At 44.6% G+C, this 14,325-nt stretch overlaps 1 protein-coding gene across 2 annotated transcripts in view; it reads left to right on the top strand.

Moving 5' to 3' along the window:
* The window catches only part of KLHL4 (kelch like family member 4), a 33,228-nt gene extending 19,371 nt beyond the window's left edge, over window positions 1-13,857 (top strand). Inside the window, exons 3-12 of one of the 2 annotated variants that reach the window (XM_081964231.1) lie at window positions 733-869; window positions 3,345-3,541; window positions 5,615-5,827; window positions 6,540-6,726; window positions 7,613-7,837; window positions 8,046-8,208; window positions 9,677-9,889; window positions 11,517-11,688; window positions 12,410-12,484; window positions 13,252-13,857. In XM_081964231.1, the coding sequence (XP_081820357.1) occupies window positions 733-869; window positions 3,345-3,541; window positions 5,615-5,827; window positions 6,540-6,726; window positions 7,613-7,837; window positions 8,046-8,208; window positions 9,677-9,889; window positions 11,517-11,688; window positions 12,410-12,469 (1,567 nt within the window). In that variant the 3' untranslated portion in view covers window positions 12,470-12,484; window positions 13,252-13,857. Of the gene's footprint in view, window positions 1-732; window positions 870-3,344; window positions 3,542-5,614; window positions 5,828-6,539; window positions 6,727-7,612; window positions 7,838-8,045; window positions 8,209-9,676; window positions 9,890-11,516; window positions 11,689-12,409; window positions 12,485-13,202 lie in introns of both variants that reach the window. The other variant, XM_081964230.1, reaches the window with a different exon arrangement.
* The last annotated feature ends 468 nt before the right edge of the window (window positions 13,858-14,325 follow it).

Below are 14,325 nucleotides of genomic sequence, written 5' to 3'. Positions count from 1 at the left end.
ATGATTGGATGGATGGATGGGTTTTTTCCTGCCTGCCTGCTTTCCAGCAAGCCTTCCTGCCTGTTGGCCTGGATGTTTGGATGATTGAATGGATTTTTGGATGGTTGGGTTGGTGGGTGGTTGAGTGGTTGGCTGCCTCTCTCTTTGCCTACCCGCCTGTTTGATTGGATGAATGATTAGATGGATGGATGGATGGATGGATGGATGGATGTCTGCTTGCTGCCTGCCTGCAAGCCTGGATGATTAGATGATTGGATGGATGGATTTGTGGTTTCCTGCCTGCCTGTCTTCCAGGAAGCCTGCCTGCCCTTTTGCCTGGATGTTTGGATGATTGGATGATTGGATGGATGTTTGGATTGGTGGGTTGGTGGGTGGGTGGGTGCCTGCCTGTCTGCCTTTCTGCCTCGATGATTGGATGGATGATTGGATGGATGGATGAAGATGTATGCTTCCGGCAGTATCAAGAGCAGACAGAAATAGCATTTCAACTTATATCCCACATCACAGTGCTTTGCAACCCTCTCTAAGCGGTTTATGGAATCAGCATATTGCCCCCAACTATCTGGGTCCTTGTTTTACTGACCTCGGAAAGATAGAAGGCTGAGTCAACTTTGAACCAGTCTACATCGAAAGGTTGGCAGTTGGCAGAGTTGGCCTGCAATACTACATTCTAACCACTGCGCCACCATAGCTCTTGACATTTCTTTTCTTTTTTTTTTCTTTTGGGATCAGGCTGGTTCTGAGTGCCGTGTCTGATTATTTTGCCGCGATGTTCACCAATGACGTCCGCGAAGCCAAAGAAGAGGAAGTCAAAATGGAAGGTGTAGATCCGGATGCCCTGAAGGACCTTGTGCTCTATGCCTACACAGGTGAGTTCTCAACTCGCTTCCATATGCAGCCGTCCCCACGTGTCCTTGTTTAGAAGGATATGGAGCCAAACATTTCCCTGCACTTTCCCCCATCACCTCCTCATTTTCTCACTTGATCTGTTGGCAGAAGAACTGTTGTTCTAGGATCCAATCTGGGTCAGTCACCGAGACCCGAAGTTGAGTCTTCTGAGCTTTCAGACTCACGCTGGATCCCATCCTCAGGGGACTTCTCTCTAGTAGACTGTGTACCTCTAGCAGACACAGGATGTCCACGACACAATTCAAACGCTTGGAAGATTAAGCTTCTCATCCCGATGACCAACCCAGATTGGATCCTACAACATTATCCTGGGGCATTATCCTTCTAGTTAAAAAGAAACACAATAATTTGATGGGATTCTTTTGGGCAGGAAACAGAGATCTTATAAAAGAAGGGAGTTTGTATGTTCTACCGTCACTGTGCAATCATTCCCCTAGCAACCTTCTCGAGTAAGCATGTTTGAACGAAGATCTTCACTCTACTTGAGCTAGTTGGGTTCACAAACCATCTTCACCTGAAAACCTCAAAAACCCAACCCAAGAAATTCTAAAGTTGACATAGCTTAGCTTTGGCCCATCAGCCAGAATGAGCCAGACACCCATTCAGTAAATATTTGACACATCAAATCGAGTTGTTGGCTTTAATACTGGAGGTCACAACAGGGTAAATGGATTCAGAAAGATTGCTACAAAATTGATAAGGTAGACCATAACCTACTACTAGATAAAGTAGAAGAATGTGGGTTAGACAGCATCACCACCAGATGGATTGGTAACTGGCTGACCAACCGCACTCAACGTGTAGTTCTCAATGGAACTGCATCTACATGGAGGGAAGTATGCAGTGGAGTACCCCAAGGCTCTGTTTTAGGCCCAGTACTCTTCAACATCTTCATCAATGATTTGGATGAGGGAATAAATGGGGAACTCATCAAATTTGCAGATGATACCAAGCTGGCAGGAATAGCCAACACTCCAGAAGATAGGCTTAAGATACAGAAGGATCTTGACAAACTTGAACATTGGGCACTATCTAATAAAATGAAATTCAATGGTGAAAAGAGTAAGGTTCTACATTTAGGCAACAAAAACGGAATGCACAGGTACAGTATAGGTGATACCATACTCAGTAGTAGTAACTGTGAAAGGGATCTTGGAGTCCTAGTGGACAACCATTTAAATATGAGCCAGCAGTGTGCAGCAGCTGCCAAAAAAGCCAACACAGTTCTAGGCTGCATCAACAGAGGGATAGAATCAAGATCACGTGAAGTGTTAATACCACTTTACAAGGCCTTGGTAAGGCCACACTTGGAATACTGCATTCAGTTCTGGTCGCCACGATGTAAAAAAGATGTGGAGACTCTAGAAAGAGTGCAGAGAAGAGCAACAAAGATGATTAGGGGCCTGGAGTCTAAAACATATGAAGAACGGTTGCAGGAACTGGGTATGTTTAGCTTAAGAGAAAGAAGGACTAGGGGAGACATGATAGCATTATTCCAATATCTCAGAGGTTGCCACAAAGAAGAGGGAGTCAAACTATTCTCCAAAGCACCTGAGGGTAGAACAAGAAGCAATGGGTGGAAACTAATCAAGGAGAGAAGCAATTTAGAACTGAGGAGGAATTTCCTGACAGTGAGAACAATTAATCAGTGGAACAGCTTGCCTCCAGAAGTTGTGAATGCCCCAACACTGGAAGTCTTTAAGAAGATGTTGGATAGCTATTTGTCTGAAACGGTATAGGGTTTCCTGCCTAGGCAGGGGGTTGGACTAGAAGACCTCCAAGGTCCCTTCCAACTCTACTATTGTATTGTATAAAATGCATTAATGATTTTGTCAAGATTGCACAAACCAAGCTTAGCTGGCTGGGCAAATATTGTTGATTTGATTAAGAACACCATGTAAGTTAGACATTGATTTCCAAACTATTCCCCATAGCTCATGACTTTCCATACTTCTCAAGACCTTTTTATAAAAATGTTTTTCATTTTCTCATGCTCTTCCTTCCCTCCTTCTTTCATTCCTCCCTCCCTCCCTCCCCCTTTCTTTCTTTCTTTCTTTCTTTCTCCATTCTTTCTCCTCCCTCCTTCTTTCTTCTTCCTTCCTTCTTTCTCCTCCCTCCCACCTTCTTTCTCTCTTCTTCCTTCCTTCCTTCCTTTTTTATTTATTTATTTCTCTCCCTCCCTCCTTTCTTTCTTCCTCCTTCCTTCTTCCTCCCTCCCTCCTTCCTTCTTTCCTTCCTCCTTCCTTCCTCCCCCCTCCCTTTCTCCCCCTTCCTTCCTTCCTTCCTTCCTTCCTTCCTTCCTTCCTTCCTATCTTCTTTCTTTCTTTCTTTCTTTCTTTCTTTTCTTTTCTTTTCTTTCTTTCTTTCTTTCTTTCTTTCTTTCTTTCTTTCTTTTCTTTTCTTTTTTTCTTTTCTTTTCTTTTCTTTCCACCCAGGCATGCTGGAGCTCAAAGAAGACACCATTGAGAGCTTGTTGGCTGCAGCCTGTCTTCTCCAACTTTCACCAGTCATTGAGGTCTGCTGCAATTTTCTCATGAAGCAACTTCACCCCTCAAACTGCTTGGGAATCCGTTCCTTTGGAGATGCTCAAGGATGCACAAAACTCTTACAAGTGGCCCATGTCTACACTATGGTAAGGATGGGAACTCAGTCCCCACGTTTGCTGCTTGACAAGGCATTGTGCTGAGGGCTGTGTTGGAAGAGGAATAAGAAGGGAAGAGAAAAATAACAGAATAGCATAGTTGGAAGGGACCTTGGAGGTCTTCTAATCCAACCCCCGTTCAGGCAGGAAACCCTACACCACTTCAGACAATTGCTTTCTTCTTAAAATCTTCCAGTGTTGGAACACTCACAACTTCTGGAGGCAAGTCGTTCCACTTATTAATTGTTGTCACTGTCAAGAAACTTCTCCTAAGTTCCAGGTTCCTTCTCTCCTTGGTTAGTTTCCACCCATTGCTTCTTGTCCTGCCCTCAGGTGCTTTGGAGAACAGCTTGACTCCCTCTTCTTTGTGGCAGCCCCTGAGATATTGGAATGCTGCTATCATGTCACCTCTAGTTCTTCTTTTCATTAAAACTAAACTTCTTTGTGGCTGCCCCTTAGCTATTGGAAAAGAGAGGCTGGGCCAAGAGCAAAGAGGTTCAGATGTTATCCAAAGCTCAAAGACTCCAAACAAGAGGTTTCCATTCCCCTTTAAAACTTTTACTACAGATCTGGACTCTTAACCGTTTCCTGCTGGCTTCCCCAGATAAAATCACTTCCCATAAACAACCAGTGCTATTTTTGAAGTTTGCAACAATTCTTCCCTGGCTCCTTTTTAAAAAAACATCACGAGAGGGCAGGGAGGCGTGGGGTCATCCCCTCTTTTGTCACTCCCACCAAAGGCCCTTTTCTTGCAATTTTTAAAAGAAACTGCATAGTCAGCAAGTCGAGGCACTTAAGAAAACAGTGTTTGTACAGGATCAACGGCTGCTAGCAAGACACTGCCTTAATATGCAGATATCCCTGCATCTTTTCTTTTTTATACAATAAATGTTATACTATACTATATATAAGAGGGACGCAGTGGCACAGTGGTTAAATGCTGAGCTTGTTGATCAGAAAGGTCCGCAGTTTGGCGGTTCGAATCCCTAGCACCGCATAACGGAGCGAGCTCCCATTACTTGTCCCAGCTTCTGCCAACCTAGCAGTTCGAAAGCACGTAGAAATGCAAGTAGAAAAATAGGGACCAACTTTGGTGGGAAGGTAAGAGCGTTCCGTGCACCTTCGGTGTTTAGTCATGCTGGTCACATGACCACAGAGACATCTTTGGATAGCGCTGGCTCTTCGGCTTTGAAATGGAGATGAGCACCGTCCCCTAGAGTCAGGAATGACTAGCACATGATGTGCGAGGGGAACCTTTACCTTTACCTAGACTATATTATGAGTCCACACTGTTAGCATTGAAATTCTATAAAAGAAAGGCTAAGGGACGGCCCTTTTCTTAAGTTAACTATGGATCCAAAATGTTAGGAAACTAATATTTCTAAAGAGGAACCAAAAGAGGCTACTTTTCCCAAACACTTGGGGACAAGACAAGAAGCAATGGATGGAAATGTATCAAAGAAAGATCCAACCTAGAAATAAGGAGTCATTTTTGACAGTCATCATCATTTTTAATGACTCCCATAATCTCTTGCGGGGTGGAATTTGGGCAACTGAATGGAGCTAGCCGAGTGTTTTCATGGCTAGACGCCCTTCCTTGTCACCAATGCGGAGTTTTGTTCAGCAGATATATTCTCATTATGCCTAGAGAGAGAAATATCTGCCTCTACCTAGGAATAAACTCGCAGCTTCCTGACTATGAGGTGAGAGCTCCACCTTTAGGCCACACATCAGAAGATCATTTTCTGGGCACCCACATGCACTCCGGGGGGGCTGCTCTGCCAGTTTCTGGCACATGCACACATACCCCCGTTTCAGCACTCAGTGCCAAAAAGGTTCACCAACAGCGGTTTAGAATCTCCTGTTCAAGCAGGTGTTGGACTCGAAGACCTCCAAAGTCCCTTCCAACTCTGTTATTCTATATTCTTAAATTATGAACACATCTCATTTTATCCAGCAGTATTTTGGAAGAGCCTTACCGTGGGGAGAAAGTGAGAGTATCTCTTGTAAGCCACTGTGATTTTTCTAAGTGGTTGTATACTTTTTCTTTGTTGTCTTCTTAAGGAACATTTCACCGAAGTCATAAAAAACCAAGAATTTGTGTTACTTCCTGCTGGCGAAATTGCTAAGCTGCTTTCCAATGATGACATTAATGTCCCAGATGAAGAATCCATCTTCAAGGCATTAATGATTTGGGTCCAGCATGATTTGGACAACCGGCAACAGGATCTCGGAATGCTTCTGTCTTATATAAGATTGCCCCTTCTTTCTCCGGAGGTAGGTTCTGTTAAAATATTCATGACTGGGAGAGACATGGGAGCAAGGTCAGCCAATGAATAGGCATGGCAATTAAGTCAGCTAATAGGAGCTTAAACAGATCTGAGTCTGTGCAAAGAGTTGAAACAGAAACTTAAGCAGTCTGCTGCTCTGAGAAGTAAACAAGCAGTCTGTTTACTTCTCTGCAAACAAGCAGTCTGTTTACTTCTCTGCTTGTCTGCAAAAATGAAACTAACCACTTGTGTTTGCCGGCAACTCTCCTGGCTTGTGTTTACTTGGAAGAACTACCTGTTGATATTGTACATTTATTCATTTATTCTTATGTAGATAAAGAAGTTAATGAAATCCAGCTGAATCAGTTACCTGTGTGTGCTTTCTGGATTTGAATTTAGACAACAAACTCTGATAGGTTCGAGGTGGTACACTAGGAATATTCTCTGAATAAGTTCTTATGCTGGAAAAGGGGGAAAGGAAGAGAAGAGGGCAACCAATAGCAAAGTGGATAGACTTAATCAGGGTGGAAATGAGTGCAACATTGAATAGGTGCAAAAGATCATATTTATCTTGTCTGGTGGACTTGCCCATTAGCTGCACAGCCTGATTCCTAGTCTAGTTAACTCTGGAAGATTAATAATAGTGTTAATAAGGAATTGCTGATAGAAATGAATTCCTAATTCTTTCAGTACGGATAATCAGATTATGTTTGCCTCAGCTTTTAGCTGATCTGGAAAACAGCCCCATGTTCACGACTGATCTTCAGTGCCAGAAGCTCTTAATGGAAGCCATGAAATACCACCTTTTACCGGAAAGGAGATCAATGATGCAGAGTCCACGGACAAAACCCAGGAAGTCCACCGTTGGTTCTCTTTATGCTGTGGGAGGCATGGATGCCACGAAAGGTAAACCCCACTGTTTTGATGAAGTGGCTTCTAAGATTATATGGAGCCCAGATCAGGATAAATTATTTTGCTGCTATAATATCACTGAGCCAGTTGTACAAAATGTGGGCTAGGGATCCTATGTGTGGTCTACCAAACTTGCTTTTAGGATCCCAAGATCCCACAATGTCTTATATTTAGAGATGGAGGTTAAGTGGATATTACGAGGAAGAGGAGGAGGTAGAAGAGGAGGAGGAGGAAAGAGAAGGGGAGGAGGAAGAAGAGAGAGAGAGGGAGAGAGGAGAGAGAGAAGGAGGGACACAAAGCGAGAGAAAGAGTGATAGAGAGGGACAGAGAGAGAAGGAGGAGGAGAGAGAGGAGAGAAAGAGAGAGAAAGAGAAAGAGGGACACAGAGAGCGGATGGAGAGAGAGAGAAGAAGAAGGGAGAGAGAGAGAGGGAGGGAGGGAGGGAGAGAGAAGGAGGGACAGAGAGAGAGAAAGAGAGGGACAGAGAGAGAGAAGGAGGAGGAGAGAGAGGAGAGAACAAGAGAGAGAGAAGGAGGGATAGAGAGAGAGGATGGAGAGAGAAGAAGAAGGGAGAGAGAGAAAGAAGGAGAGAGAAGGACAGAGAGAGAGAAAGAGAGACAGAGAGAGAGAGAAGGAGGGAGAGAGAGAGAGAGAGGTGGGAAAGAGAGAGAGAGAGAGAAGGAGAGAGTGAGAGAGTGAGGTGAGATCTCCACTTTTAGGCCACCATACCACTCAAGGACTACCTGTATATGCAGATTAAAATAATGCATTATTCTTTTAATGATGAAGCCATTCAAATTAAATCAGCTGATTAAGGAATCATCGTAGGAACGTGATTTCCCATTTTGGGGGGCTACTTTTCTATTTGTGTTTCCAACAGGTACCACCACCATTGAGAAATATGACTTGAGAACCAACAGCTGGATACAAATTGGGACAATGAGTGGAAGGCGGCTGCAGTTCGGAGTTGCTGTGATCGACAACAAGCTCTACGTGGTGGGAGGAAGAGATGGCTTGAGGACATCCAATACCGTTGAATGCTTCAACCCGACAACTAAAGTCTGGACTGTGATGCCCCCAATGTCAACCCATAGGCATGGCTTAGGTAGGATGGACAGAACTGGGATTCATGGAGAAGTATAGTGAGATATACACAGGTAGATTTCCACTTGCAACGATTAAGTGGCGCAGTGGTTAGAGTGCAGTACTGCAGACTACTTCTGCTGACTGCCAGCTGCCTGCAATTTGGCAGTTCAAATCTCATAGATAACCCAATGTTATCTATTGACCTGTCCTGTATGTTTCATCCTAAGGGGTGGCAATGCTTGAAGGACCCATGTATGCTGTTGGGGGCCATGATGGATGGAGTTATCTAAACACAGTTGAACGATGGGACCCTCAAGCTCGGCAGTGGAATTACGTGGCAAGCATGTCAACTCCAAGGAGTACTGTGGGAGTTGCGGCCTTGAATAGCAAGTAAGTGTGGCGAGTTTTCTCCTTAATCACCAATGCATAGGCTGTTCTTATGTTTAATATCCCTTGAAGCAGTTCCCCCCCTACCAAGGCATATTCTCCTCCTCGGTCTTATTAATCTAGTGAAGCACTCCTAAAAGTGAAATTGAGCAAATTCCTATTGGCCAAGGAGATGTTTAGATCTCTTCTGTACTCTTTCTAGGGTTCCCTTCTTCTAAATCTCCCCTTTCCTTGGTGTAGAACAGTGAGTAGTTAACTAAGGTACTCCTCTCTTGTTCTGTCAAAGATGTAGAAAGGGTAGAAAAGTTTTGGATCTGCTAGATCGAAGCAGAGGTGAGATTCAGCAGGTTTGGATTGGTTTGGGTGAATTGGATGTTAATTTTACATCTGGTTCGCCGAACTGGTACTTCCAAGGATTGACTGGCCCTACCCACCCTGCTTCTTTCCTCCAGGAATCTCCACACGGCCTGTTCATCATGCCAGATAAGTGCAAGGTCCGCGCGGAGGCTCTGGGAGAGCAAAAAATGTTCCAGAAATGGGCTCGTTTCTGGCCTCCGGGGGGGCCTCTGGAGCCCAGGAGAGGCCATTTTTGCCCTCCCGGAGACTTGCAAAAAGCCTCTGGATCCTGGGGAGGGCTAAAATGCTCCCCCACCATGTTGCAGGAGGCTGAGTAGGCCACGTTTACCATGGCCACGCCCACCCAGCAACTGGGCAGAGAACCGCTTGCTAAAAATTTTGAAGCCCACCCCTGATTGAGGGTTCTTCCCACCTCAGTCCAAACCAGTCTGGAGAACTGGGAGGTTCTGAGTTTAAGAAAGCAGGAAGGGAATCCAACACTGACTTTTACATCTGATGTTGTAGACCTATTTTTTTTTTTAATCCATGAAGGTTAAATCCATGATCCCCACTGACCCCAGAATGCCCATTCTCCCTATAATGTAAAACAAATTGTCTAACGTTAAAATACAGGTGTCATCTACGTACTATGGAAAGGCGACCATGATTGAAACAGGATGTTTGAGATAAATATTAAACGTAAGGCATTAAGGTTCGGTAGCATTAGTCCTTTTGGCATTCAAAATTTTGCAGATTCAACGTTGGCATTTCTGGGCAGGCTGAGGTAGAGTCCTCTCTGACATCCAGCAGAAACGCCATCCATTTGGGACTATCCCAGATCAAAAGAAGGTCTATTGTAGTCTTTAGTACATTTCACACCAGGCGCCAAGTATCAGGACCTTAAGTTCCAGTTCAGAAGATGTTTTGCTCAACCCTACACACAAGAATGTAATCAGCTAAAAAGTTCAATATTAACTTGTTCAACATAGGGGTGAATGGATTTAAAGAGGGATTGGAGTTACACCATTTGTGGAAACGTAAGGATTCCAGGCTGATGACTCATTTAATTCTGCCTCCAGTTCGGCCTTCTCTTTTCCGACAGTCAACTCTTATCTGTGCTTATTTATTGCCATAGGTTGTACGCAGTTGGGGGGCGTGATGGAAGCTCCTGCTTGAAATCCATGGAGTGCTTTGACCCCCACACGAACAAATGGAGCATCTGCAACCCCATGTCCAAAAGACGCGGAGGAGTTGGAGTGGCAACCTACAATGGGTTTCTCTATGCTGTGGGAGGCCACGATGCCCCGGCTTCAAATCACTGTTCTCGGCTTTCTGATTGTGTAGAAAGGTAGGAGCTAAAAATAGAAAAAAATATATATGTGGGAATTGGGATTGGGCTACGCGACGTATCTGTTAGATCTCAACCAATACTGGTCTTATTAATTGCCTAAATAAATCTACAGTTTAATAAAGTCATGATCCAGCTGGGCAACATTCAAAGGAATAGAAAATAGAAAAACTATCATATATATATATATATATATATATATATATATATATATATATATATATGTGTGTGTGTGTGTGTGTGTGTGTGTGTGTGTGTGTGTGTGTGTGTGTGTGTGTGTGTATATGTGTATATGTGTGTATATGTGTGTATATGTGTGTATATGTGTGTATATGTGTGTATATGTGTGTATATGTATGTATATGTATGTATATATATGTATATATATGTATATGTATATGTATATGTATATGTATATGTATATGTATATGTATATGTATATGTATTTGTGTTACAACCCCTGGTATGCCCAAATTCCAGTAAGGGTATGGCTAGCTGATGAGAGCTAAATATCTTGAAATAGATCTATACTAGTCTCTATTTATTTATCAGCACAAATACAACACATATATGTATATGGGATGCTCAGTGGCTGCTGAGCTTGTCGATCAGAAAGATTAGCAGTTCGGTGGTTCAAATCCCTCCCGCATAACAGAGGGAGCTCCCGTTACTTGTCCCAGCTTCGGCCAACCTAGCAGTTTGAAAGCATGAAAAAATGCTAGTAGAAAAATAGGAACCACCTTTGGTGGGAAGTTAACAGTGTTCCGTGCGCCTTTGGCATTTAATCATGCCAGCCACATGACCACGGAGACATCCTCAGACAGCTCTGGCTCTTCGACTTGGAAATGGAGATGAGCCCTGCCCCCTAGAGTCAGGAACGACTAGCACATATGTGCGAGGGGAACTTTTACCTTTATCTCCTATACTTAAAAAAGTCTTTTTAGCTAACTTTAAATAGTGGCTTTACTATAAGACGTTCTCATACTCCTTTCAAGATTTCGGAAAGACTCCTCAATTGGGAATGATTAAAATATGCAAACATATTTTATGTTGCAAGTCATTGCTAAGCCAGTCCATGTTGCTAAATGCAATTATGATTTAGAGCAGTTCGCTAAGAGATTTCTGCACGGTCTTGGGCATTTATCAGACATCTTTCAAGTAAAAGTAGCCAAAGGAACATTTTATATTGCTACCCAATTTTTTCCATTTCGCATCATAGAATATAACTAACGACATTCTAGACTACGACCCAGGTATTAGTCTAGCAAGCCCTCTAGTGGTTGAAAAAGAAATAATTGGCCATCTTATTTTTTCTCCTCTGTTATTAAAAAGAAGTACAGGGAGTCCTGGATTTATGACCACAATTGACCCCCAAATTCCTGCCGTTAAGTTAGACATGTGTTAAGCGAGTTTTGCCTCCCTTTTACGGCCTTTCTTGCCACATCGTCCAGGGCAGACTCATTCTATGGTTCCTCGCTATCCGAGTCCATCAGCTGCTCAACCGGATCCTGCGGGACCACAACAGATATCTTACTTTAGTAACAGCCATAAAAACAAAGATATTGTCCTTCTCATTGAAGATGCTTTTATTGTTCGCATCTGTTCAGATCGTCTTACCATGTTTTAGGTATGATCCCAAAACCGACACGTGGACCACTGTCGCACCTTTGAGTGTCCCTCGCGATGCTGTTGGGATTTGTACGCTCGGAGATAGATTGTACGCCGTCGGGGGCTACGATGGACACACTTATTTGAACACAGTAGAATCTTACGATGCACAGAACAATGAATGGACAGAGGTAATTTCTTAGTTACTGCATCTCTGCTCTGGTTGCTTCGTTGTATCCCTGTCATGGTGGACCCGGTGGCTCAGTGGTTAAAGCCAACAGCCTGGCTTTGAGACCTGAGTGATGGGGTGTGCTCCTGTTCCTTGCTTCAGCTCCTATCCACTTAATAGTTTGTGTTGTGGCCTGTCGGCTGTCAGCCCCTCCAGCAGCTGAATCAGAGGAGGCATCGGAGACGTTGTAGCCAGGTTCAGCATCGAGGGAATGGAGGTGGAGCCTGGGCCATCCGTCAGCCCTCAGATGGAGAGTCAACAGCCCCCAGCTCTGGAGGTGGTTGAGGAGGAAGAGGAGAAACATCTGGGTCCAGTGCCTGACACACAGATGCTCAGAAGGCAGAGGAGAGGAGAGCAGTGGAAATCTATGGGCAGATCCTTGGGAAGGAAGAGCCACCGCTGCTAGCGAAGCCTCACCCTAGCTCTGGGGATCAAAGGCAGGGGGCGGAGATGAATAGATGTGGCAGACAACTACTCATCTCCCCTGCCGGACAGACTTGTTAGCGGCGAGAGAAAAACCTTTTGCTGGGGCTCCGAATAAAGGAATCATTGCTTCAACTACAGTCGTGTTTGGGGAGCTGAGTCAGAACAGTTTGAAAGTATACAAATAAATACACGAATGAAATGAAATAGAACTTTTGCTAAAAGACAACGATCTAAGCCAGGCCTTCTCTCTTTTACAGGAAGTCCCGGTCAATGTCGGAAGAGCTGGTGCCTGTGTGGTAGTTGTAAAGCTTCCATGATGGACGTCTTCAGGTGTGAGTAGTACATAGCCAAGCACAGCTCCTCCGAGCAACCCTGACCGAAGGGGAGAGCTTATATCCTTGGACAGAAAGACTTTTCATGCTGCTTTCATTTCAGAAGAAGTGACAGGGCTGCGTTAATGGGAAACCAAAGTATGGGAATAACAATTTCTTAAATTCCAAAGACTTTCTCTGCAGGGCGTTCCATCCAGGGGTGGGCTTCAAAAACTTTACCAAGGGGTTCTCAGCCCAGTTGCTGGGTGGGTGTGGCCATAGTGGGCATGGCCTAGTCAGCCTTCTGCACCATGGTGGGGAGGCATTTTTGCCTTCCCCAGGCTCCAGAGGCTTTCTGTGAGCCTCCGGGAGGGCAAAAACGGCCTCCCCAGTGTCCAGAGGCCTTCTGGAGCCAAACTTCCCAAACATCCGGTAGGCCCATTTTTCACACACACCCCGAGCCCCCATGCACGCCCTGCACTTGCCTGCATCTAAAACAGGCCATGTGGGGACTCCTGGGAGGGGAGGGCAGGGCCAGCCAGGAGTAGGATTTGGGGTTCTCTGAACTCCACAGAATAGTAGCTAGACTCTAGCTGCTAGAGGTTCTCCCAAACCCCTGCGTACCCCCAGTAGTAGCCCACCCCTGCTTCCATCATCCATGGAGGTGGACACCCCAGTTCAGGGGGCAGTGCTGGGGACATTGTGTGCTTTTATTTCATTCTTCTTCTTTTTTTGAAAGAGAGCAAGGCGTCTACCTGAAGATAATCCCATTTCTGTGTCGGGCACAGATACAACACGAGCGCCATACTATCTACTTGGCATGAAGAAACAGTAGATGGCCAGTTCGCTTCCTGAACTTTGAACCCCTCATTGCTGGAAAATGTGTTCCTGGCTTATCCCCAGCAGCTCTAGAAAGATCGGATTTGGGCACCCTTTGATTTTTCCACAATGCCGCCGATCTTGTGACCTGACTGGGCATTGTGGAGAATGAAAAGAGTTGAGGAAATGCAGATGATTTGGCAACCGGTCACCTCAGCAAGACAGGTTCACCGATGGATGGAGAACCCCTAGAAGATTCTGTGACCTGGACTTATTTTTGGGATGACGACCCTCCTCTCTGGACTCCTGAGACCATCCGAACGGAAGGCTCATGAAATTTCCTACGACTGGATGTAAGGCACAGATCTTTTTCTTGCCATTCCCAAGATCAATTTGTGAGGAAAAGGTTGTGAGGTGATTGTAAGAGTGGTTTGCTGGGGAAAAGGATGGGAGGAAAAAAAAACTCTCCGTACACAAGGACCAACTTTTGACAGATTTTCGATATGTAAGGGAAGACCCGGCAATTGTTGAGATAAAGTAATTTTCTGTACCTCAAAATAAACCAGACAGCCGTATCAGTGCAATTCGAGCTGGCATTTCTTAAATCCCTGAACTTCCAGACCATACATGATAACGATGACGGTGGCCCAGTGGCTTTTATTTTCTTAAAAATCAGTTTACTGATCTAAAAACCTCCACAGTAGGTAGATCTGCTCTCTTTTCTTTCTTTCTCTCCCCCCCCCCCAAGATGACAGTGACATCGATGGAAATTATTTTTGATCATTTCGACCCAACATGAGCCAACATGACTGGAGGAGGAATTCTGGGAGTTGAGGTCCACAAGTCTTAAAGCTGTCAAGTTTGAACACCCCTGGGTTTTTTTTCTAAAGGGTTAGGGGTGCAAGGGTCTTGTAACATGACAGCTTTAAGACTTGCACACTTCAATGCCAGAGTTTCTGAGCCAACATGACTGGAGGAGGAATTCTGGGAGTTGAAGTCCACAAGTCTTAAAACTGTCAAGTTTGGACACCCCTGATTTAAGC

Source organism: Natrix helvetica (genome assembly GCF_964273705.1).
Source record: "Natrix helvetica genome assembly, chromosome: 11".
NCBI classification, from domain to species: domain Eukaryota; kingdom Metazoa; phylum Chordata; class Lepidosauria; order Squamata; family Natricidae; genus Natrix; species Natrix helvetica.
Note: the sequence above shows the minus strand (reverse complement) of the source record. Positions and strands in the feature narration are given on the sequence as shown.